General features: G+C 42.7%; 1 protein-coding gene across 2 annotated transcripts in view; it reads right to left on the reverse strand.

Annotated features, from left to right (window-relative positions):
- LOC114666194 (pleckstrin homology domain-containing family G member 1) overlaps positions 1–24460 on the reverse strand; it is a 131995-nt gene extending 107535 nt beyond the window's left edge. Inside the window, exon 1 of one of the 2 annotated variants that reach the window (XM_051919273.1) lies at positions 24124–24460. Coding sequence is in view for 1 of the 2 variants with exons in the window: in XM_028820959.2 (XP_028676792.1) it covers positions 13315–13324 (10 nt within the window). In the remaining variant the exon portion in view is untranslated. Of the gene's footprint in view, positions 1–13314; positions 13717–24123 lie in introns of those variants that run through there. The other variant, XM_028820959.2, reaches the window with a different exon arrangement.
- Between the last annotated feature and the right edge of the window lie 2324 nt (positions 24461–26784).

The following is a 26784-nucleotide window of genomic DNA, read 5'->3' on the forward strand; positions in this document are numbered from 1 at the left end:
AATAGTGGGAGCCACGGACAGTGAAAGGCATAAAAAGTTACTTAGGTAATAAAAGATGGCATAAAAGAGGAACAAACAGAAACAAAAGGTACTGTAATTAGATAGCTAGCAATACAGATAGATGGATTTTAATTTAGTGTAGTAGGCAGAATAGATAGATATATCTAGCTATCTATCATATAGTGCTCTATTTTAATTTAGTGTAGTAGGCACATCACAAACATTAGCACTACTTCTACGAATCCCATACAAAGAGGCACATAAGAGTCATGTGCATTGCGCTTGTTTTTCCAACAGATGGTGCATTACAAACATACCACTGCTTTTCTGATCCCGTAAAAAGACACACAGAGACATGTGCATTGCATTTATCATTCCAACAGATGGTGCGTCACAAACATTAGCACTGCTTCTACGAATCCCATACAAAGAGGCACATAACAGAGTCATGTGCATGGAACTTGTTTTTTCAACAGATGGCACATCAAACATTAGCACTGCTTTTACGAATCCCATAAAAAGAGGCACAGAGATATGTGCATTGCATATATCATTTCAACAGATGGCGCATAACAAACATTAGCATTGCTTTTATAAATCTCATTCGAAATGGCACAGAACAGAGACCAAGCAGCTGGACGGACACACAGATGCACACTTTAATTTGTTTTGTGTGTAAATGTAAACACACTCGCTGATGTGGACCCCCCCCCCATGTACTTGTAGGAGTGCACCACCTCCAGATCTACTGCCTGACTAGAGACCAGGCCTAGAGGCTCTCTGGTGTGGTGAAAGTCAACAAGCAGTTCCTTGACTTTACTTTACTTTACATGGAGTTGCGGACAATTCTCAAAGTTCTCCCCGTGACTCTTCTCCTTTGTTCCACCCCCCTCCCCCCCAATCAATACCCCCCATGATCATCTGACAGTTTCTGCCAAAGACCCAGCCTGCTGTCCTATGTATAGTCGCAGGTGTACAGAGTGCAGAGGTTAAGGAGACGGGCCTGCTCCTTGGGGTGCTCCAGTGTTGCTCCCATCCACATCGCTGACGTAGTCCTTAAGTCTCCCAAACTGCGGTCCACCCGGCGGACGTTTCACCTTCCCGGATTCCCACAAGCTGTCAAACTCGGCTATTAAATTAATAAAGGAGTTTAGCGTCCCCTTGAAGGCTGGAAGAACTTCACATATTGCAGTGCGTGCAAAAAAAAGGCAAAGTGTTGTGCATTGCGACACGTAAGGAAAACGTCTCACAGGCAGTGAGCAGGAAAATATCCAACCGGGCCAGGAAGCCGGCGTAGTAATCCCAGGGGTCTGAGGGTGTAACAGGAGAAGTTCCCCTTCACAACGAGTGCACCTTTTGGTCCCCTGGAGGACTGCGTGGCGGCTGATAGCGATCTGGAGAGCGAGGGAGCAGCGATGATCGACGGGAAGTCTCGGCTCGGACTCGGTGTTCGACGCGCTGTAGTGGTCCTGAAATCCAACTCCAGTGAAAGACGAAAATAAAAAAAAAAATCCTGATTAAGGAAACATTTGAAAGTGATTATCCGTCAAGGACAGCTGCCTAGGATTTAACATCCTAATTCGCATTTAGGTCAGTAGGGCATCAGTGCAGAGTGGAGTGTGCAGGAGGAGGACGGACCGCTCTGCGATTAAAGGACCGATCGAGGAAGCGTCATCTCAGGAGAACGAGTGACATCAGGGTCATTTTGGGTGCACACCCTGGACCCCCGCTTGTAAAGGGGACTTAACAAGGAGAGAAAAATAAAACGCCTAGTATAGGAAATGTCCACGTTTCCATTGACGGGCCCTCGCAGCACACAGCCAGACTACGACCCTACCCACCTACCCATTCATTTTTCAAACTCATTTTTTTTTCCATTGCAGAGTCGTGAGGAAGCCTCTGCCTAATCCACCAATCATCATGCAAACAGGCCGACGCCCAACGTTACTCGATGATGTTTACCTCTTTTGTAAGTCGCTTTGGAGAAAAGCATCTGCCAAGCAGAAAAATGTAAATGAGGTGTAAGGTAGGAACACCATCTGGACATGGTGCCAGTCCATCAAAGGGGGCAAACACACTTTTGAATGAGGAAGGAAACCGGAGCATCCAGTAGAACAGCATGTGGACATGGGGAGAACATTCAAGCAGCACACAATGATACAACTAATCAGCTTCGGCCGGGTCCCCTCACAGCCCAAAGACATGCAGGTTATTAGGTGACTTGGCTTTCTTAAATTGGCCACAGCGTGTGAGTGTGTGTGTGTGCACATGTTCCCCTGAGATAGTCTGGCACCCTTGTCCAGGTATCGTTCCTGCCTTATGCCCATATATTTGCCATGACAGGCTCCACCTGCCCCCATGAGCCTTCCCTGGATAAGCAACGTAAGGTAATGGATAGGTGGATGGGGCAGGTGGTAGTGCCGGAGAGCTGGTTGCCATAAGAGCCTGTTGGTAAAGACCAAAAGTCGATGAGCAAGCTACAATTAGAAAGTTCCGGATGGTACTTCAGTAACTAGGGCATCATTCATGGCCAGAACAAGGAGGTTACAGTTACATAAGTAGTTCCCAATTCAGTTCATTTTACTATTGAACTTAAAATCTGTCCTTTTATGCAATTGTTAAAAACATTTTTGCAACCACTAAAAGATGGTGCATAAACATTTTTAGTAATAAAGAATTTGTCATTCCAACATTTGTAGCAATAAAATGCATTGTAGTTGTAATTCCAGCAGACGATGCATCAGAAATATTAACACAGCTTTTAAGACTCTCATACCAAATGGCAAATAACAGACGTATGTATTGCATGTCATTCCAACAGATGGTGCCTCGCAAACATTACGAATCCCATACCAAATGGCATATAAGAGAGACATTTGCACTGCATTTGTCATTCCAAAAGATGGCACATAACAAATCTTAACACCGCTTTTACAAATCCCATACCAAAGGGCATATAACAGACATCTGCACTGCATTTCTCACTCCAAAAGATGGCACAACACGAACATTACAAATGCGTTTACAAATCCTATACCAAATGGCATATAACATAGACATACACATTGCAGGTCATTCTAACAGATGGCTTATCAGGAACATAACCAACAATTTTTTGAATTCCATACGAAACAGCATGTAACAGTTGTATGCATTGCAATTGCCATTCCATCAGATAGCACATCTCAAACATTTGTAGAAATAAAATGCACAACATTTGTTATTCCAACAGATGGTACATCACATACACTAGCACTACATTTAGGTCTCCCATACCAAATGGCAAATAACAGAGACATGCACTGCATGTCATTCCAACATATGGCATATCACAAACATCAGTGATGCTTTTACGAATCCAGTACCAAACAGCATATATCAGACTTGTATGCATTGCAATTGTCATTCCAATACATGGCACATCTCAAACATTTGTAGCAATAAAATGCACTGCATATCATTCCAACAGATGGCACATCACAAACATCAGTGACACTTTTACGAATCCAATACCAAACAGCATATAACAGAGTTGTATGCATTTCAATTGTCGTTCCAACAAGATGGCACATCTAAAACATTTGCAGCAATAAAATGCAATGCATTCGTTATTCCAAAAGATGGCACATCACAAACATTAGCACTACTTTTACACATCCCATACCAAAATGTATATAACAGGTAACAGAGACATGGTAAGCGAATGGACATACAGGTACACAGACACTAGTCCTTTTAATTTAAGTGGGTAAGCCGATTTCTGCCTAACATTTGCAGTGTTCCTGTGTCTGTTATATGCCATTTGGTAGGGGATGCGTGAAGGCAGTGCTAATATTTGTGATGCGCCATCTGTTGGATAACAGAGACACAGCAATCAGACAGACACGCTAAGACACAGAGACTTGTCATTTTATTAAAGTGAGTGAAGAAATTCAGGGCACTAGCAAAGTATTTTTTATTTAATGAAACAAAAACGCTTTTGCAAAATAAAAATCAGTGAAAAAAAGCACTAACAGCAAAAATAATTCTGCTAGTTAATGTAAGTTCAAAAAGAAGCATCTGCAGTAAAAGAGAAAATATCATGTAGAGAGACTCTTACATAATCATGTATTCCTCATGGGTCTTACAAGAACAGAGGTTGAGAACTCCTTGCCATGCAGACTTTCGTATCGGGCTTGAGGGAACGACTGCGATCTCCGGTGAAAACTGACGGGATGATAAAGTGACTCCATATTACCGTTAGCCGCTAGTACATGCGCACTCAGAAAAACACGCAACTGCTGCCTTCAAACTTCCTACTCTCCGACTGCAGTAATAAAATTTTAAAAAATCAAAAAATCAACAGCCACGCCGGAAAACGGAAGTCTTTCCCAAAAACAAATAAACACACACACACACACACACACACACACAATGTGACTAATGCAAAAAACATTTAAACGATAGCAGCACTACAAGAGCTCCGATGACCCACGGAGGTGGAAAGGGCTGTTCGCAACACGATTGAAATGTGTCATCACTGGGACGGGAAGGTCTCTTTAACAACACCCTGCCGAAGTTACGCCAAATATCTGACCTCAGGGCTCGGGCCAAATATCAATGAAATTCACGATCACTGGAACTGAGATCAGCTGCCAGCCATCGCACATTGCAGCTCGCCATCCCTCTGCGGAGCACACGAGGCAATGCCTGTCACGGATTTCTGTGCCCATAGAAAAAAAACAAAAAACAATCGGACAATGACAGGTAAGTCAACCTGGTCGTTTTTGTTCTTAAACATTCCTATTTGTTCCAAGTTTCTGAAGTATAGCAACTTCTGCCTCCCCCGAGACAGGTCCCATCACAGTCATCAAACCGAGCTCTGCCCATTAAACTGCTCGCTTTGGGCGCCGTCCCAACGTTCACCTCCAGCCTTCAGTGAAACGGCAATAAATCTGAGCTGCAGAACAGATGTTAGCATACACAAGTGACACGGGCTTTGAATGCCGCTGCGAGTCCTAATATTTAAAGACGGCAGAAACCACAAAGCGGCACAAATAAAACTGTCTCTCCAGAAACGTGCGCTCCCCCGCCTTAGCCCCCGTAGCGTACAATTTGCTATGATCTTGAAAAAGAAAAAAAAATACAAAAGCCCTGCAGATCGCGGGTGTCAAGAGTTTATGGTTGTCGGGAACAGCTGCAGAGTTTTCGACTTTTCCACTACACAAAGCTTCTGTAATTATTTAGTTGCATATGATCAAAGTAAAAGGATTGGCACAATTTGGGATGGCTGGTTTATACAGAGGGCTGCCAGACGAGCCCCCTTTTCTGAACAATTTAGAGTGTGGGCTTTAAGGCCCATCTATTAGACAACTACTGCTATACCTACCAGCACTGACTTGGTCGGCGTCTTGTTACATAGCAGGAGAAGTGCAGTGAGCTGAGCAGGTCCTTGGGGGTCCGGTCAGCCTTTAGGACTGGCACGGGCGTGTGTGTGTGTGTGTGGGGGGGGGGGGATTATCGGTGTACTGCCTATGATCCCCCCAAAAAAAGGTTAGTAATAAGAAACAGCCCTGATAGAAACAAATGCATTAGACACACTCCTAGTAGGGAAGGGGTCCTCAGTTACACTCCAGGAGGGCCACACAGTGCCTGCAGGTTTTTGTTCCAGCCACTTTTGGAATTAGAAGTCTTTGAGATAATGAAACTTTAAATGGCTTGTTATTTCCTTCTTTCTGCTGATGCCAATGTCACATTAAGTGACAAATTGGCTCAAACAAAGGAAGCAAAGGGTTATTATGGTCAGGTGAACTTTTCCAGAATTGGATGGTGCTAAAATTGGTGTCCCTTTTTTTGGTGAGAATCAGTGCATAAACCATCTGGAGTAGAATAAATAAGCCGGTTAGGTATGCAGATACCAAACTAGGTGTGAATCTGATTAATTCTATGTGAATGGAATGTGCAATATTTAGTAATATTGTGGTATCTTCCATTCCAACAGATGACGCATCTGAACGTTAACATTGCTTTTATGAATCTCATACCAAATAGCATAAGAGCATAAGAGACATATGCATTGCAATTTTCATTCCAACAGATGATGCCTCAGTAACGCTGCTTTTAGGGATCTCATACCAAATGGCATATAACAAAGACATATGCGTCAATTGGTGCACTTTAAACAGTAATGTTGTGGTTTACTTTGATTACTAAAGTTTACTTAGATGGATTCCACAGCTAGTTTTATATGCAGTACATATAGATAAAGCTTTTATCTATCTTCTTTTCACCTTAAAAGAATACATGTCTTGGTCATTCCAACAGATGACTCACCACAAAAATTAACACTGCTTTTTTGAGTCCCATACCGAATGGCATATAACAGAGGCATTTGTAATTCTAACAGATGATGTTTCACCAACATTTGTAGTACTAACAGGCATTGCATTTGTCATTCCAACAGGTGGCACATCACAAACATTAACATTGATTTTTGTTTTATGAATCCCATACCAAACTGCATATTCCAGAAACATATGCATTGCATTTGTAATTCTAATAGATGATGTTTCACCAATATTTATAGTAATAAAAGGCACTGCATGTCATTCCAACAGGTGGCACATCACAAACAATGTTGATTTTTTTTTTAATCCCATACCAAATGGCATATTGCAGAGACGTAAGCATTGCATTTTTCATTCCAAATTTTTCATGAATGAAATTAATGAGTATAGTTAGACAGATTCTTGGGAAATGACTAACAAACACAAAAATATCAAAATTTGTACCAGACCCTACGAGGAACATAACAGTAGGGGCAGACTCTGTGGGCATGACAATTGAGGAGCAATGGATGACCACTTGGAAGTACAATGCATATAATGCTGCGACGTGGAACAGGCAACATGGGTGTGTTGGACCTCACTAACAGTCATCTGATATTTGGTGTTTTCAGTAACATGACAGAATGGAAAATGGGGCGAAGACTACACCTCAGATCGGCATCCCCATAAAGCCTTCACACAGGCACCAGCTCCATTAGGCAGCATGTCACTGGCTGTCAGAAAAAAGGGCACATTTGCAACGTGAAAGTATGCTGAAAACTTGTGATTCATTCATCTAACAGGACATACCAAGAGACATCTACAATAGTTGTGTAATCGGACCACCGCAGGCCACACGGTGAGCAGCTGCAGTAGTCAAGTTTGACACCCCCTTCAACTAGCAGTTCTGCAATGTGACAGCAGCTTGATTGGACATACCCAATGAGTCTCAGTCATGTAATCCGACATCCTCAGATGACAAAAATCAGCACTTCAATTGTCAAGTTCGTCACCCCCCGCGTAATGCAACATCGGCTTAATTTGACATACCCTCGGAATTTTAGTCATGTAATCCGACATCCTCAGACGACGAGATCAGCGTTGCACTCATCAAGTTTGACATCCCCTCCCACTAGAAGTCACATATTTTGCCATCGGCTTAACTTGACATCCAAAGCGATTTCTATCGGCAGAAAGTGACATCCTCAGCAGATGAGATCAGCAACACCAGTCGCCAAGGTTGACATCCCTTCCGACTACAAGTCATGTTTGGTGACATCAGCTTAATATGACATCCAAAGCAATTCCTGGTCACGTAAATTGACATCGTCAGGAGACGAGATCAGCAATACCGGTCACCAAGTTTGACATCCCCTACAAGTCATGTGATATGGACTTAAATGGTATAGGCCATTACACAACACATATGAGGCGAGTGACAGCAGCATGTTGGTCAGACAAGCAAATAAGAACTCCACTGCACTCTATGAGGACTACGAGTCTGAACACAATGAAAGGCACTATATAAAAATGTCCCAGCTGCCGGTTCATTCTCCAGCTGCGACTCCATAACCGTGCCCACCTATGCAACGCGGTTTTACACATGAAGGACACCATATAAAAGCACCAACTAAATTCCAGCACTGGTTAACTGTATCTGACCGTGTCGCTTATCGATTGCCGTTACATAAAAACGACACAACCATCGCCTAATTTACGATTACCTGGCGCTCGAAGCAGAAAGGTGCGTCACCAGCTGAATAAAGAGTCTGCTCCTCCCGAGGAGATCCGAGCGGATTTAACAGCAAAGCGAGGCTCCCTTAAACTGTGGATTGCTCCATTAGCACGAGACGAAGGCTCAGCCTGCCGGTTCCTTCCCACGAAGAGCAAATTAATAACCAGGAGGGAGTCCAATGATGGAGCGGCCGTCAGGGCTCCTCGTGGCCATAACTGGAGACGTTTGGTGGACCGCCATGTGCAGATACAGCCCGACGGAGCTGCAGGGTTTTCTTGTGGATTTCTTTTCATTCCGCACGAGCTTTCAATCGCCTTAACTGGTTTAATTGTGGCATTAAAATATTGGACGCTCCTACTAGGCCCATATTTGGCAGGCTGGGTACTCCGAATCACTTGCAGTTTTGTAAAGAGCAGAGACGAGTAGCGAGAGTTCAGCTGCACGCTTTGAACAAATGCAAGATAACGCGTGCCGGAGCGGCAATTCAGAGCGACGCCATAGGGGAACGGTCCACAGGCTTTTATTTAGATCAGTAACAGGCTCCATTAATAACCACAAACAGATAATGACAGATCTATAAAATACCAAGGGGGTCCCCGAGTTTGAAAGGACCCTTCCTGCATACACGTAATAATAACTGGCCATGATCAGGTCTTCCTGATCCGTCAGTTTCTCTGCACCACAATTTTCCACATATTAGGAACTCATTCAAAGCTCAAAGGACCAAGTTCATAGGCGAAGAACCCGTCACAGAGTGAAACGGTCCCACCCCACAGCCCACTCAAGTGCCACTTCAACACCTTTATTTCTCGACATTGTGGGGCCCCGGGTTCGATTTTGACTCAATTTGACATCCAAAGCGATTTCTGCTCCTGTAAAGTGACATCCTCAGGTGACGAGATCAGTCACCGAATCAGACACCCCCTCCAACCAGTGGTCCTGTTATGTGACAGCGGCTTAATTTCACATCCCAAATGATTACTGGCCATGTAAAATCGACACCTTTAGGGTGACGAGATCGGCAACTGTGGTTATCAGGCTTGTCATCCCCTCCAACAAGAAGTCACATAATGTGCCATCGGCTTCATTTGATATCTAAAACAATCACTTCTCGTGTAAACGGATACCTTCAGGTGACAAGATCAGCAATTGTGGTCATCACATTTGATATCCCCCCACTGACCAGGAGTCGTGTTACGTGACATAAGCTTAACATCACATCCAAAGCGATTAGTGCTCGTGTAGGATGATATCCTCAGGCAACAAGATCAGCAGCCACAGTCGTCGAGTTTGACATCCCCTCCAACCAGAAGTCATGTTATGTGACATCGGCTTCATTTCACATCCAAAGTGATTTCTGTTCCTGTAAAGTGACATCCTCAGGTGACGAGATCTGCCATTGCAGCCACCAAATCTGACAACCCCTTCAACTAAAAGTCCTGTTGTACAACGTCGGCATAATTTCACATCCAAAGTGATTACTGGTCATGTAAATCAAAACCCTCGGGTGAAGAGGTCATCAAGTTTGACATCCTCACCAACCAGAAATCACGTAATGTAGCATCAGCTTAATTTGACATCCAAAGTGATTACTAGTGGCATAAATTGATATCCTCAGGTGGCGAGATTTTAATCATCAAATTTGAAATCCCCTCCAACCAGAGGTTGTGCTACATGACATAAGCTTAACTTCACACCCAAAGCGATTAGTACTCGTGTAAACTGACATCCTCAGGCAACAAGATCAGCAGCCACAGTCGTCGAGTTTGACATCCCCTCCAACCAGAACTCACATAATGTAACATAGGCTTAATTTGACATCCAAAGGGATTACTGGTCATGCAAATCAACATCCACAGGTGAAGAGGTCAGTAACCACAGTCACCGAGTTTGACATCCCCTACAACTAGAAGTCACATAATGTGCCATTGGCTTAATTTGACATCCAAAGCAATCACTACTTGTGCAAACTGACCCCCTCAGGTGACAAGATCAGTAACTGTGCTCATCAAATTTGACATCCCCTTTGACCAGAGGTCGTGTAATGTGACATTGACTTGATATCCAATGTGATTAGTAGTCGTGTAAATCGACATCCTTCGGCAATAAGATCAGCAACCGCAGTCATCAAGTTTGACATCCCATCCAACTAGATGTCTTGAAGTATGACATTGGCTTAACTTGACACCCAAATCAATTACTAGTCCTGCAAATGGACACCCTCAGGAGACAAAATCTGCAACCGCAGTCATCAAGTCTGACATCCCCTACAACCAGAAGTCATGTAACGTGACATCAACTTGACATCCAATGTGATTACTAGTTGTGTAAATTGACATCCTCAGGCAACAAGATCAGCAGCCACAGTCACCGAGTTTGACATCCCCTCCAACCAGAACTCACATAATGTAACATTGGCTTAATTTGACATCCAAAGCAAATCACTAGTCGTGTAGATTGGCCCCGTCGGGTCACAAGATCAGGAACTGTGGTCCTCAAGTTTGACATCCCCCTCCAGCCAGAGGTTATGTAATGTGACATCGGCCTAATTTGACATCCAAAGGGATTACTGGTCATGCAAATCAACACCCACAGGTGAAGAGGTCAGTAACCACAGTCACCGAGTTTGACATCCCCTACAACTAGAAGTCTCATAACGTGCCATTGGCTTAATTTGACATCCAAAACAATCACTACTTGTGCAAACTGACCCCCTCAGGTGACAAGATCAGTAACTGTGCTCATCAAGTTTGACATCCCCTTTGACCAGAGGTCGTGTAATGTGACATTGACTTGATATCCAATGTGATTAGTAGTCGTGTAAATCGACATCCTTCGGCAATAAGATCAGCAATGGCAGTCATCAAGTTTGACATCCCATCCAACTAGATGTCGTGAAGTATGACATTGGCTTAACTTGACACCCAAATCAATTACTACTCCTACAAATGGACAACCTCAGGAGACAAAATCTGCAACCGCAGTCGTCAAGTCTGACATCCCCTACAACCAGAAGTCATGTAACGTGACATCAACTTGACATCCAATGTGATGACTAGTCGTGTAAACTGACATCCTCAGGCAACAAGATCAGCAGCCACAGTCACTGAGTTTGACATCCCCTCCAACCAGAACTCACATAATGTAACATTGGCTTAATTTGACATCCAAAGCAAATCACTAGTCGTGTAGATTGGCCCCATCGGGTCACAAGATCAGGAACTGTGGTCCTCAAGTTTGACATCCCCCTCCAGCCAGAGGTTATGTAATGTGACATCGGCCTAATTTGACATCCAAAGTGATTACTGGTCACGTAAATCGACACCCTCAGGAGAAGAGGTCAGTAACCACAGTCATCGAGTTTGACATCCCATCCAACTAGACGTTGTAAAGTATGACACTGGCTTAACTTGACACCCAAATCAATTACTAGTCCAGCAAATGGACACCCTCAGGAGACAAAATCTGCAACAAGTTTGGCATCCCCTACAACCAGAAGTCATATACTGCAACATCAGCTTAATTTGACGATTACTAGTCGTGTAAACTGACATTCTCAGGCAACAAGATCAACAACCACAGTCATCAAGTTCGACATCCCCTACAACCAGAAGTCATGTAACGTGACAACGACTTGACATCCAATGTGATTACTGGTCGTGTAAATTGACATCCTCAGGCAACAAGATCAGCAACTGTGGCCATCAAGTGCAACATCCCCTCCTACTAGCAGTCATGTAATGTGACATCGGCTTAATTTCGCATCCAAAGTGCTTTCTAGTCATATAATAACAGAGGGCTACGTTTGGGATTTTTCTTGATCTGTCCATATCTGCCTTTTTTTATCCCCCCACCCCCCGAAAAATATTACAAACCTATTCAAAGCTCCAAGGACCAATTTCACATGCAGGGAACCCTTCACAGTATGAAATGGTTCTTTGTCAAGTAATGGTTTTACCACACAACCCAGTAAGGTGCCATTTTAGAACCTTTATTTGTATTTTATTTTTAATGAGACAGCAGCCCCCTTTTCAAAAATATTTCTGAACTTCCCCTTTAAGCATTTAAACTCTTGTGGATAAAAGCCAAATCAATTAGCTACATATTTCTTTGCTTTTTTTTTTTGGAAAAGGATACAAACTGCATTTTCACAAAAGTGAAACTAATTCAGGAGGAATTTGTGTGGGGGCGCAGCAATATTGAAGGAAATCCGCCAGGAGGGGGATTTAATAGTAATTCCTCTCACTGCATTTTTTTCATTCTGCAGATAATGCCCCGTAATACAGTATTTGTTTTTGCGACCACTGGTGTGTGTGCAGGATTGAGTGCATCGATGCACGGGTCCTTGTCTGTGAAATAACTGGAAGAGAGTTGGGAGTCGGAAGGCGATCAAAGCGGCCGCTAAACACAAAGTGCGCAAGACCGTTTCGGAGCTGCGCACTTGCACACTCCCAAGACACCCGGACTTGGTGTCGCCGCGGCCGGGATTGGATTACACTTTCCAAAGCAAATGTCATCGATCCTAAATAGAGCATTTTCGGTTCGATTCGTATAAGTAAAAATAATAATAATAAACAGAATTTAACTTGAGGATTCGCAACAGGCACCCCGAGCACAAAAGGCTGCACAAAGCAAAAACTATTTGCACAGATCAGTAACAGCTGAGCACGTTTAAAAGGCCATAAGAAAGGAAGGAAAAAGAACTAAGAGAAGCCTTCATCTCGGTTCAAAGACGACCTGGTTGCCGCGATGCACGGGGCTGTGATTTAATTCAATTATTGATCAGCGTAGCCCCTTAAGCGTCTTCCGCGATCTCCCGTACGGTTCGAGTGCTACGCGTTTTCAAACCCAATGGACAAAGAAGAATCGGTGTCGCTCGCTGCCTGTAACTCAGTGTCTTACAAATGGACGAGAATCTCCTGAAATGTCGTAATTTTAAACATAGCACGAAAATGGATTAGGTATCTTGGGTGCTACAATACGAATGGTGAGCGATTCAACTGAACCTCCCCGATACGGGACACCGTGCCCAATCAAGGTAACAAGGCGGGCGGGACAACGCTGCAAGTCAGTGCTCTGACAGTATATTAATAATAATAAAAAAAAAGTTTAAAGAAAAAGTCCTTGTGGTGTTTTCGCCACACACATTTCCCCGCGACAATGCTCTCAATTAATCAAGTTGTGCGAGCGTGAGTACGAACGAACTACTGCAGTAACCGAACCGCAAAATTAACCACCAGGCGACACAAAGAACGACGGCGGAACAGTTCTTACCAGTGGGCATGGTCCCTCGGAGTGGGAAAAAAATTAAATCCAATGAGTTCGAATGGGGAAGTTGTTGATATTACATTAACAACTAGGCAGAGGCAGGTCTTCTCAGTGCACAAACTCCGACTTAGCACTTCCTCCCCTTGTCTCCGCGACTTGCATTTCTGTTGAGCTGTTTAAAGTTCCTCCGTCTGCAGAAAAAAAAAGTCCTCCGAGGCAGCCGAATATCCGCAAGAAACTGTCTGCTCTTCTCTTCTCTTGTCTTCACCCTGCAGTCTTTATCAGCGAAGCAGCGCGTCTCTCAACAGTCCTTCCCCGGAGGGATGTCAGCGCACATGCAACCTGCTTCCCATTGCCTCGCTGCGCCGCCGCCGGAGCGCGTCCTTGGCCAGCCCTCTCCGCTTTCGGGACGGGGACGCTCCGCCCTACTTTTTTTTCCCAGCCTAATTGCTAGGAAGCTACAAGTTTAAAATAAGTTTCTCTCAGCCTCTCCGGGCGCACTTAGGCCTATCAAAGAGTTTTCATTTGCAGACAAAGCGGCACATTCACTATTGAGCTCCGCGGACCACCTTAAGGTCTCGGACGGTGCCCTTCTTGACTGGGGGGACAAAGAGGGATGTGCCTATTGACACATTTGTCAATTGAAATGGTAGAGAAAGAAAAGTCATGCTTCCCATGTTTTTGTTTTTGTTTTTCCAGCACATCCCACAGATGCTCCATCGGATTGACATCTGGGGAATTTGGAGGCCAAGTCAACAACTGGAGTTATATGTTCCTCAAACAGTATATATGATCCACCTTAACAAAAGGACGGGGGTCTGTGTATCCATCCATTTGTTATGCCTCTGTCGCACTGTAGATAGATAGATAGATAGATAGATAGATAGGCACTATATTATAGATAGCGTAGTTGGCAGGATTCAATTTAGTGTAGTAGGCTGGATAGATAGATAGATAGATAGATAGATAGATAGACATGAAAGACACTATATAGATGCATAAACTTTAACAAAAGGACAAGTGTCTGTGTATTTATCCAGTTGTGATGTGTCTGTTACCCAACAAATGACACATCACAAATACTTTTAGTAATAACATGCATTACATTTGTCATTCCAACAGATGGCACATTACAAACATTAACACTGCTTTCACGCATCCCATACCAAATGGCATACAACAGACACATATGCATTGCATCTGTCGTTCTAACAGATGGCGCATTACAAACATTTGTAGGAACAAAATGTATTATTTGCAGTAAAAAGGGCACTATATGATAGATAGATAGATAGATAGATAGATAGATAGATAGATAGATAGATAGATAGATAGATAGATAGATAGATAGATAGATGTGAAAGGCACTATATAATAGATAGATTGATAGATAGATAGATATAGATACAGTACCGCCGCTCCCTATATGCAGAGTACGCAGTCTGCGTAGGGCACCAACTCCCAGGGGGGCACCATTTCAGCTGCTCAAAAAAATCGTTTTTATATATTATAATAATAAATTAAAATTAATAATATACATATACAAATAAACAAAAATATAAACGTATATATTGCATTTTATGGTGAACGCAGAGTAGGCTAAGCACACGTGATGACGCACGCGCCCATTTAAATAAAGTTCTATTTTGGCCCCTATAGTAGGTGTTTTTTTTATTATTTTATTTTTACTTCCGTAATATTTGGGGGAGGGGGCACAAAAGTAAATTTCTGCTTAGGGCACCCATTTGGCCAGCAGCGGCCCTGGATAGATAGATAGATAGATAGATAGATAGATAGATAGATAGATAGATAGATAGATAGATAGATAGATAGATAGATAGATAGATAGATAGATAGATAGATAGATAGATGTGAAGGACAAGTGTCAGTATGCTCATCCAGTAGTGATGTCTCTCTTACCCTAAAGGCAACACACCACACATACTTGTAGCAATTAAACACATTATATTTGTCATTCCAACAGATGGCACATCACAAAGATTAATAGTGCTTTTACAAATCCCTTAGCAAATGACACATAACAGAAACATACTTTATTACTACAAATTTTTGTGATGCACCATCTGTTAGAATAGAAAATGGAATGCATTTTATTACTATATGCAAAATACAAATTACATTTCAACAGATGGTGCCCTGCAAACATTAAAACTGAGGCCTACGTCAATTACTTAGATTTCTACCCATCTTTGATGGGTAGCACAGCTTATATAAATATATGCCCCCACTATGCCCCCTTTAGTACATTTTGGTGTTGATCTGGAGATGATCCCCCTTGACTTTATAATGGATGAGCAACTTCATAACAAATGCATATAATGATCAAATCAGTAATAATTTCATCACATTAGCATTAATTCATGTCTCTTAATGTTAACAAGTATTATTTTGCCAGAACATGACAGAGATCTTGCCTTAATTATTGATGTAGTGGATTCAGAAAGTACTGAGACCCTGTGATTGGGGGCTGCAATCCCACCACTAACACCATGTGACCCTGAGCAAGTCCCTTCACCTGCCTTTGTGCTCAAATGTTGTAAGTCACCTCTGTAATTGGTATCAGCCAAAAATACTTGTATAATAGCTATAAAAATGAAAATCAAACCATTAGAGACATCAGTAACACCTTAGGAGGACCAAAATCAACTGTCTGGACCAGCAGTGGGCAATGTCGGTCCTGAAGAGCCGCAGTGGCTGCAGGTTTTTGTCCCAACCCGGTTTCTTAATGAGAAGTCAATTACTGCTGATGAAGCCCTTATTGCTCAAGTGACATTTTGATGCTTCATTTTGGTGGTCTCGCTTGCTAAGGTTCCCCACCCTTAATTGCTTATTTCACTCTTAAACAGCTGCACTCCCTGCTTTAATGGCTCCTCATTAGCAATAAGATGTAAATGACAAATCGGCCAGCAGTTCTCCATCTAACTTGTGTCCATGTGCGTTCATCATGCACTTTTTGATTTTATTTAATAAAACGCTTAATAGAAAAATGTGACAGACTGAAAATGATCTGTTTTAGGCTTCAAATCATTTGGATGATAGCCTTGGAAAGGAAAAAATCTGCACAATAAGAACCTAACATTGTAGACTAACAGGCCATAAAATGAAATAAGGTCTGAGATTGGCAAGGATTGGTTTATAATGAGGGAATTGGGTTGGAGTGAAAACCTGCGGCCACTGCGGCTCTCAAGGACCGACTTTGCCCACCCCTGGTCTGGACTATCATAAAGAAGAAAGAACACACTGGTGAGCTCATTAATCACAAAGGGACTGGCAGGCTAAAGAAGACCCCCACTGCTGATGACAGAAGAATCCTCACTCTGGACAAGAAATAGCCCCCAAACGCCTGTCTGACAGACCAGACACAGTCTTCAGGGGGCCGATGTGTGTGTGTGTCAGAGACGACTATCAGCAGAAGACTTCATGAACAGAAACACAGAGGAGGCCACACTGCAAGATGAACGCCAGAGAAACAGGACGGCCAGATTACAGGACCTCAGAGAGCCTGAAGAATTCTGGGAAAAGGTCTTGTGGACAGAAGAGACTAAGATGAACCTCACCAGAGTGATGGCGAGAGCAAAGTTTGGAGACGACCAGGAACTGCCCGAGATCCAAAGCAGACCACCTCATCTATTAAACATGGCGGTGCTGGGGTTGTTATGGCTTGGGCAAGTATGGCTGGCACAGGTCCTGGCACACTTCACTGATGATGGAACTACAATGAATTCTGCGGTGTGCAGAAACATCTGATCGGCTCGAGTTCAATAAATGATGACAGACTCACTGGACGGCGCTTCATTCTCCAACAAGATAAAGAGACAAACTGACTGCTGAGGCCACACTGGAGTTTATCAAAGCTGAAAAATGGAAAATTCACAAATGGCCAATTCAGTCACCTGATGTCAATCTAATTGAGCATGAAGAGGGGACAAACAAGTAGGAGCTATAGATGATGGCATGAGAGGGCTGGCAGAGCCATCATCAGAGAAGACTCTCAGCACCTGCTGATGTCTGTGAATGGCAGACTTCAAGCAGTCAGTGCATGTGAGGAGATACGCGACAAAGTCCTAAATAGTAGAACTGCCACTGCTGTGTCCCAATGGGGGGACCATATAGAGAAATGTCTGCAAACCCCCTTAAATTGAAGGTTTGCAATGTGCCCTTTAATCACAACGTCTGAATTTTTTTCGATTTGTAATTTTCAATTATGGAGCAAAAAGTGGAAATCGAGGAAAAACTTGGTCTTTATTTCAAACTTTATAAGTGAAAGGAATTTAGGAAATGAACATGAAAACGCGTAACGACATTAAAGCAGGCGAAAATAAGCTTAACTAACCCTGTGACGTCACAGTTTGCGCTTTGTAAAGTTTCGGACTTTGTAACATTAACAACTGTCAAGTCTAATCGGCACCCGGCTACAGCCAAGCCTTCCAAAGCTTCGAGTTTTAGTTTTCCAAACGTGTCCCCCTCTTCCTCACGCCTTTTAATTATTCCGATCCATATGTTGCTCCGTCGTTCGAGTGTCCCGTTTGGCCAGCGCACAATGGGCCATTGAGCCGACTGCGGGTTGCCAGGCTGACCGGGGCCGTAATGCCGCTGTTGCCATGGTGACGCGCGCGCAGGCCACTATTCAAGTAGCCCCACAGCTGAGCCAGCTGACGGGTGAATAAAAAGGACATAAATAAAGTCGCAGTTATTTCTACTTTTAATAAGATGGAAGAGCAAACAGACTCGTAGCTGTCTTACACAATGCCCCTTTTTTCTGCCCTTTGGACAATATGAAAGTTAGTTCATTCAAACATGTTTCAACAAAAGAACATTCCTTTTAAAACCCTTTGAAAAGTGGCAAGGCAGCACAATGCTCTTAAAAAAAAAAAAGAAAGAATGAATGAAAAAAAGAAAAGAAAAGTTCTTCGGGCCGTATTACAAGTGCGGGAGCGGGGCGTCAGGAGAGAGCAAGTGAAAAAACTGCAGGCACCTTCAAATAGCGCCGCGCCTGCGGACCACACCGCGCGAGCCAGGAGACCCCCTCGAACGTGCTGTTATTTTAGCGAGAGGTGACAAATCTGGCAAAATGTGCACCCCCGCCCCCAATACGCCGCCAGATCTGCTTGTTATTTCAGCCCCCTTTACTCGTCTGTCCGCTCCACATGGCGCCGGCTGGAGGGTGCAAGGTGGGGGGTAGGGGGTCGATTCAAAATTCGTGGGGTGGAGAATAGCGAGAAGACTTCGATTCGTTAACCCGTTACGTAATGGGCAGAACCGGGATTTACAAGGCCAGTCTTCATCAGCCTGCAGGGGGCTGCCTTTATTTTCTTTACTGACACCGGTTTTGATTTTTAAAGGGCTTTGGTAGGAAATTTTAGCAAAAGGGGAAAAAAAGGAGAGCTTGATCTGTGCAGTTAGGAAAGTATCGGAGAAACAGCGAGAAAGGGACGGTGGCTGTAAAATCAAACACACTCTCAAGGCAGATCGTAATGGAGACCGACAGACATAAATATGACATTAGCTAAATATAAAAGACTGTTAAAGGACAGAAAGACAGACAGACCAGTATTAGAATATACTGTATGAAGAGTGAAACACAGGTAGAAAGTGAAAGGTGCTATATTGAATAGTGGGAGCCACAGACAGTGACTGGCATGAACAGTTACATAGATAATAAGAGGTGGCATAAAACGGGCGGAAAGAGAGAAACAAAGGCACTGTAATTAGCTAGCAGGCAAGATAGATAGATAGATTTCAGTTTAGTGTAGTAGGCAGGATTAGATAGATAGATAGATAGATAGATAGATAGATAGATAGATAGATAGATAGATAGATAGATAGATAGATAGATAGATAGATAGATAGATGTGAAAGGCACTATATGATAGATAGATAGACAGATTGATGTGAAAGACAATATACAGAAATATTAATAAAAGGACAAATGTCTGCGTGTCTGTGTGTCCATCCAGTTGTTGATGACATATTACAGATATTTGTTGTAATTAAAATGCACTGCATTTCCAATAGATGGCACATCATACACATTAATAGTGTTTTTAAAGAACCCATACCAAATGACATATAACAGAGACATATGCATTGCATTTGTCATTCCAACAGATGGCACACCACAAACATTAACACTGCTTTTATGAACCCCATGCCAAATGGTATATAACAGAGACACAGCAGCCGAATGGGCACACTGCATGGCAAATGTTGACTCTGAATACATCCAAGAGAGAGAGTAATTGCCAGATAGATAGAAATCAGTTTATCCACTTTAATAACAGGACAAGTGTCTGTGTGTATGTCTCTATATCTGTGTGTCCAGTTATTTGCTATGTTTCTGTTATATACCATTTGGTTTGGGATTCATGAAATAAGTGTTAAAATTTGCAATGTGCATTCTGTTGGAATAAAAAATTCAATCAAATTTATTACTGTAAATGTTTGTGATGTGCCATGTGTTGGAATGAGAAATGCAATGCATTTTATTATTACATGCATTATAAAATAAATTCCAGTAGATGGTACTTTGCAAACAATAATGCTGAGGTCAATGATGCTTACTTATATGTATGAAGCACAGGGGACCGAATAAATATGTTTCACAGTCACTAACTTGTTTCACATTTCTATTCCTAGAATAGTGGAGAAGAATAGATAGATTTTAATTTAGTGTACTAGGCAGGATAAGATAGATAGATAGATAGATAGATAGATAGATAGATAGATAGATAGATAGATAGATAGATAGATAGATAGATAGATAGATAGATAGATAGATAGATAGATAGATAGATAGATAGATAGATAGATGGATGTGCCAGGCCTACTGAACTGGCACGCTGGAGATTAAAGCACAGAGTAAATGCTAAACGTCATAAAATGTCCTCCTTGGTTCTCCAGTTGTATTCCCATTTCTACCCCGAGACGTGCCGACTCTGAAGGGCTTGCTCTTATTTCTATCATTTCTTTGTCACTGTGCCATGTTGTTAAGATCTCTTACCTTTCTCTTTCTCCTGCCCTTTGTTAATTGAACACAGAGCCTAATCCCCGGTATCTCAAATGCATCAAGTTTTCTTGTTTTGCTGCCAAGCTCCTAAACTCTGCTGCCATCCTCAGTTGAATCTTCAATGACTAAATCAATCTCTGAGCCCTGCCAACGAGTGCCTTGATGGCGTTTCACACTCGGTTGGCTCTCCAGCAGATCTCCATCATTCATCAGCCCTCCAGGGTGTGTGTCCTCAAGTTCTTGTAAGCTTGCACTTATCCAAATATCGAGGGATTTCCTGAGATTACCACTTAACTTGATAAAACTATTTCAGTGTACTTGTTTTTTTACATAATGCGGGGCTTTGGTGTTTTTCCTCCTCATTACAGACGTTATTAGCTCGCACGCAGTAACTACACATATGTCATCACTTGATTTGCTCAGAGGTGGGCGCACTGCTCAGTCCGGCCGTACTGCAGCCTCTACACGGTGTGTAGCGCTCAGCTAAAGGGTAAAATGGAGTAACTTTGGCACTTGGTCTTTATTTATTTCTGAAGTTGCCACAAGTAGTCTATAAATAAATGCAGATAATAAGAGCAATTCAACTGTGAGAAGAGAAATGGGAATGAATCATCCAAGAGGGATGGGAACCAAGAGGAGGTTAAATAGTTTCATTTTTTGTTCCTGGATGATTAACATTCTTATAAACATTTTCTTTGCCCACTTTTGGAAGGTGCTTTCTTCTCCAACATCCTTGGGGCATATGGATGACGCGATTGGGTGATAATCTCTTTTTAATTGCTCCTCACTGGTTCTTTTTGTTGCACTTGGGGCTTTGCCTAATTAGTCGCACCTTCTGAATGTCCCCACACTAAGCACATCAAGTGTTCGGACCCCTTCTTTGAAAGAGTATTTGATGAGGTAATTTGGTGAATTCTCACTTTCCCACCCATCCATCCATCCACTTTCTGCTACTTATCCAGGTCAGGGTCGTCACAGCAGTAGTCTTAGGGGAGATGCCCAAATGTTCCTTTTTCCCAACCACCTCCTCTAATTCCTTGGGGGGGGGGGTTACCGAGATATTCCCAGTCCAGCTGGGAGACGTAAGCTCTCCAGCATGTCCTGGGGCTGCCTGGTGCTTGGACATGCCCCTTCGTGCCAAGAAGACATATGACCAGCAGTTCGGCTGTCTTGGAGTTCATTCTATTCTGAACTGCAGTCTGAAAAGGCTACTCCACATTTATCGCATGTTTTTTGTGTTCATTGTTTGCTTTTAATTATACGGGGTTACCATGGTGGGGCCCCAACTCCTTCAGGTAGCTGTGACTGAATTGACTATATCTATTGTCATGTATGCACATCTGAGGCTCAATATCCGGGCTCATGGGAGTTAAGCACTACCATGAGGACACAAGGGGGTACTGTCACTGTCACTGATAGTATCATCCCATAGCCCTGAGAAACCACCCACTGAGGTCAACTGACCCCCCCCCCCCTTTTCTGGTCCCTCCACTATAAAGCCAAAGTGATCCCCACAATGGTCGTCTCATTCTGGAGAGAGCAGACCCGAAAATGGAGGTCCCACCTAAGTACTGACTATTCAACAGAGCCTTCAACCTGGCTGATTACCTTCCTTTGCTATTTTTATGTTCTGATATTGCTATTTGTGCCACTGAGTGCCTGTTTTTATATATAAGTATATATATATATATATATATATATATATATATATATATATATATATATATACACACACAATATACATGCGGTGGGCTGGTGCCCTGCCCAGGGTTTGTTTCCTGCCTTGTGCCCAATATTGGCTGTGATTCGCTGTGTCCCTGTTCTTAGAATATAGCGGGTTGTATAATGGATGGATGGATATATATATATATATATATATATATATATATATATATATTCACTAACTGTGATAGTCATCTGACAAGGCTTGAACCCTGAGTAATCTACAAAGACATCAGTGTTAATGTTTGTAGAGCACCATCCAATGGAATGTATTCTGCAATGAATGCATTAATAAAACGCATGACATTGGCCATTCCAACAGATGGCATGTTACACATATTTAAATGAATTCTTACAAATGTTTGTGCCACCTGTTGGAATGACACATCCAATGGATATGTCTCTTGTCATATGCCATTTGGTATGGGATTCATTTAAGCAGCGCTAAAGTTTGTGCTGCACCATCTGTTGGAATGATACATGCAATGCATATGTCTCATGTCATATGCCATTTGGTATGGGATTCATTTAAGCAGTGCTAATGTTTGTGATGCGCCATCTGTTGGAATGACACATGCAATGCATATGTCTCTTATCATATGCCATTTGGTAAGGGATTCTTTTAAGCAGTGTTAATGTTTTTGATGAGCTACCTGTTGGAATGACACATACAATGCATATGTCTCATGTCATATGCCATTTGGTATGGGATTCATTTAAGCAGTGCTAATGTTTGTGATGAGCCACCTGTTGGAATGACACATCCAATGCATATGTCTCTTGTCATATGCCATTTGGTATGGGATTTGTTTAAGCAGCACTAAAGTTTGTGCTGCACCATCTGTTGGAATGATACATGCAATGCATATGTCTCTGCCATATGCCATTTGGTATGGGATTCGTTTAAGCAGCGCTAATGTTTGTGATGTGCCATCTGTTGGAATGACACATGCAATGCATATGTCTCATGTCATATGCCATTTGGTATGGGATTCGTTTAAGCAGTGCTAATGTTTGTGATGAGCCACCTGTTGGAATGACACATCCAATGCATATGTCTCTTGTCATATGCCATCTGGTATGGGATTCATTTAAGCAGCGCTAAAGTTTGTGCTGCACCATCTGTTGGTATGATACATGCAATGCATATGTCTCATGTCATTTGCCATTTGGTATGGGATTTGTTTAAACAGCGCTAATGTTTGTGATGTGCCATCTGTTGGAATGACACATGCAATACATATGTCTCATGTCATATGCCATTTGGTATGGGATTCGTTTAAGCAGTGCTAATGTTTGTGATGTGCCATCTGTTGGAATGACATATGCAATGCATATGTCTCTTATCATATGCCATTTGGTAAGGGATTCTTTTAAGCAGTGTTAATGTTTTTGATATGCCATCTGTTGGAATGACAGAGGCCTAGCAATTGGACGGAGACACAGACACAAAGACTTTTGATTTTATTCAGGTGTATATACAGTATATACACATACACACACATATATATTTATAGGTGACGAAGTTGACTTGCTGCAGATTTCGGTTAACAAGCAAGTCTTCTTACAGTCCATCTCCCGGTACATTTCAAAACCAGGTCGAGTGGACCACCTGTCCATAAATGTTGATTTATTTCGTGGAGACTTTTAAAGCAAACAACATCAAAACCCTGGTTGATGATACATTAACCCTTTAATGTCCGCAGTATGTCATTGAATTGTGGGGTCAGAGCCCGAGCACCCCCATTCCCGCAGGCACATAGCCAAACGAGTGTAAAAACTCATGTAGTCTCCAGCCTGGGTCCAAATAAATGGACACTGGAACTAAACGTGGTTTACTAAATCAATGTTGGGTATCTCGAATGTATGAGTTTTACAAATTCATCTGCTAAAACGAACTCGTTAATTTATGTCTTTCTATGTACTTTATGTCTGGAAAACAAGATAATTGACTCTAGAATTTAAAATGCAGTTATTGTTTTTTCAGTTTCCAATTTGCTGTGTGTCGCTGTCTCATTTCACAAACATGCAAGAAAGTGACGATAATTCTGGGATAGGTTCATTACCTGGCACTCCGCCGCTCCTTCATTCGGACGGTGAAGACAAATGGAGATGCGCGTCGGACGGCCAGTCGGAATTGCGGCTTGAACAGTTGCAGACGGGGTGAAACACGCCATCGTCATCATCACCTGGCCCGCCGTGCGCCAGCCAGTCCCATCCATCTTAGATCGCCAGACACTCACTGAGGGGGCACGAAGCGGGCTCGTCTCCCCCAGCGTGTGCGTGCGATGCGATGTGTGGATCTCAGTCCCCCGTTAACTCCATCACGAATCCTTCCTGGCGCGGACCCCTCGTCCTAAGATTAACAGGCAGCCGAAGGCCATCAGCTCGATCTCGGATTTTGACACACGCGGCAGTTTCTGCTGATGGCACATCTGGAAGGTCGCCAACACTGCAGGCTGCAACGTACAGGAGGAGGGGATCGATTTCGCGTGTTTCTGGAACGCTTAACCCTATTTTAAATACAGTCTTCTTCTTCTTGTTGTTCTTGTTCTTCTTCTTCGACACTACTAAAACCTTTTTATTTTTATTTTTTAATCCCTCTATTTTCTAAGCTTGCTGTGTGTGCTGCGCAAGAACCGAATAGGCCGACAGAAGCAAACGGGACGCAGTAACAAACCCTGGACGGGACACTGGCCAAGAATTGTCACTGCCTTAAACACACCTGTTAGACAACCAGTGGAATTTTAATTCTGAGTCTGAAGCCATAAATATTTTAATATGCAGCTCGCTGCACACTTTCTTTCAAATTCGTGGATCCTACGAAATCCATTACGTTAATTCTGTCTGATAAGACTTACTGAAGGGTAGCATGGTGGCACAGTGGTTAGCACTGGTGTCCCATGAATTCAGCATCTTCTGGGGATTTACCTCCTGAACTCAGGCATTCAGTATCAATGTGAGACCTTCATAACCCATCCCAGCACCACCGCCCCCCACCCCCCCCCCCCCCCCCCCCGCCCCCCCGCTCATCTGTCCAATACACTTAGGTTTGAAGCCCCAGTTTCTCACAAGTCCAACCCTCCCGTTTTGCCGTTCTGATAATACATTTTGACCCTGCTAACGCCCCAATGGGAACACTCCCACCCCCCACACTCAATGACCCCATGATAATTCTAAAGGAGGAGGGGGGGTGAGCTAAGCTATTAATAAGAGCTGAAGCCCCTGCCAGAGAGAGACTGAACAGCTTCCTTGATTTTAAACATTTTTTTTTTACAAATTTTCAAACCTTGCTGAAGACGTGTTGTCCTTTTGTCATTATAGGTTACTGACTGTAGACTGATGGGCCAAAATTTAAAGTTCAATGTAAAACGCAATAAAGCACGCAGAAGATGAAGGAGTGTGAATGCTTACTGAATCCACTGAAAAACAAGAGGGTCTCCTTGAATGTGCCCAGTAAATAAATAAAGAGACAAAAGCAGCCCTTTTTATCGGAATGCTATGGAGCGCCAACAGGAAAGGCCCAATTTAGCCCATTATGTAACTCCTGTGAGACACATCCTGCCATTGTAGATTTCTTGACCCATTTAAAGTAAGTTCAGTCAGTAAAGTCAATATAACCTTCACAGAGAAAAAAAATAAATAAATGAAAACTAAACAGGCCACTCCAGCCTGGTGGGCCCACTATGGAAGTCACTGAGAGACACTTTGAAAATCAGAAAGCAGCAATTAATGGGCGCACAAACAAGTCAAACAGTCTTTAACCTCACATGGCACCAAGTGGCAGACAGACCTTCATAAATAAAACAACATTTATGCTATGACTTTGATTAATTACTAAGCAGGTTAGTTAATGGTTGACTGACTAACTTTGATTAATTCTTACTTCCCTCCATCCTAACCGGGACAACCGAGCACATGGATCGTGTTAGTCTCAGAAAACCTTGAAACATCCATCTGTAAATCTGTCTTCATGTGGCTGAGTACTCAGTGGTGAGTGCTGCTGCCTCAGACCTCCAGGGATCAGGGGGTTCGAATTTCACCAGCATCTAAATGGAGCTGTCTATCTGTTTTATCCTGCCTACTACACTAAATTAAAATCTATCTATCTAGAAATATAATGTATTACATTTTTAATTCCAACAGATGGCACATTACAAACATTAGCATTGCTTTTACGAATCCCATACCAAGTGGAATATATCAGAGACATAATAACTGGCTAAACACACAGATACTCAGATGCACACACAGACACTTGTTCTCTTTATTAAGGCAGATAAGACTGATGTCTGCCCACCTGGCAGTTACTCTCTGTTGGGCATATTCATTGATAACATTTGCAGTGCGGTTTGGAGATTTGGCTACTATATCTCTGTTATATGCCATTTGGAATGGATTCGAAAAGCAATGTTAATGTTTGTGATGTGCCATCTGTTGGAATGACAAATTGAAGGCATTTTATTACTACAAACATTTGTGATGTGTCACCTGTTGGGTAACTGAGACATAGCAACCAGATGGAAACACAGGCACTTGTTTTTTTATTAACGTGGATATATAGTGACTTTTACTATCTATCTATCTATCTATCTATCTATCTATCTATCTATCTATCTATCTATCTATCTATCTATCTATCTATCTATCTATCTATCTGTCTGTCTGTCTGTCTGTCTGTCTGTCTGTCTGTCTGTCTGTATTATTCCTATCTACTACACTAAATT

Source organism: Erpetoichthys calabaricus, chromosome 15 (genome assembly GCF_900747795.2).
Source record: "Erpetoichthys calabaricus chromosome 15, fErpCal1.3, whole genome shotgun sequence".
Taxonomy (NCBI): Eukaryota; Metazoa; Chordata; class Cladistia; order Polypteriformes; family Polypteridae; genus Erpetoichthys; species Erpetoichthys calabaricus.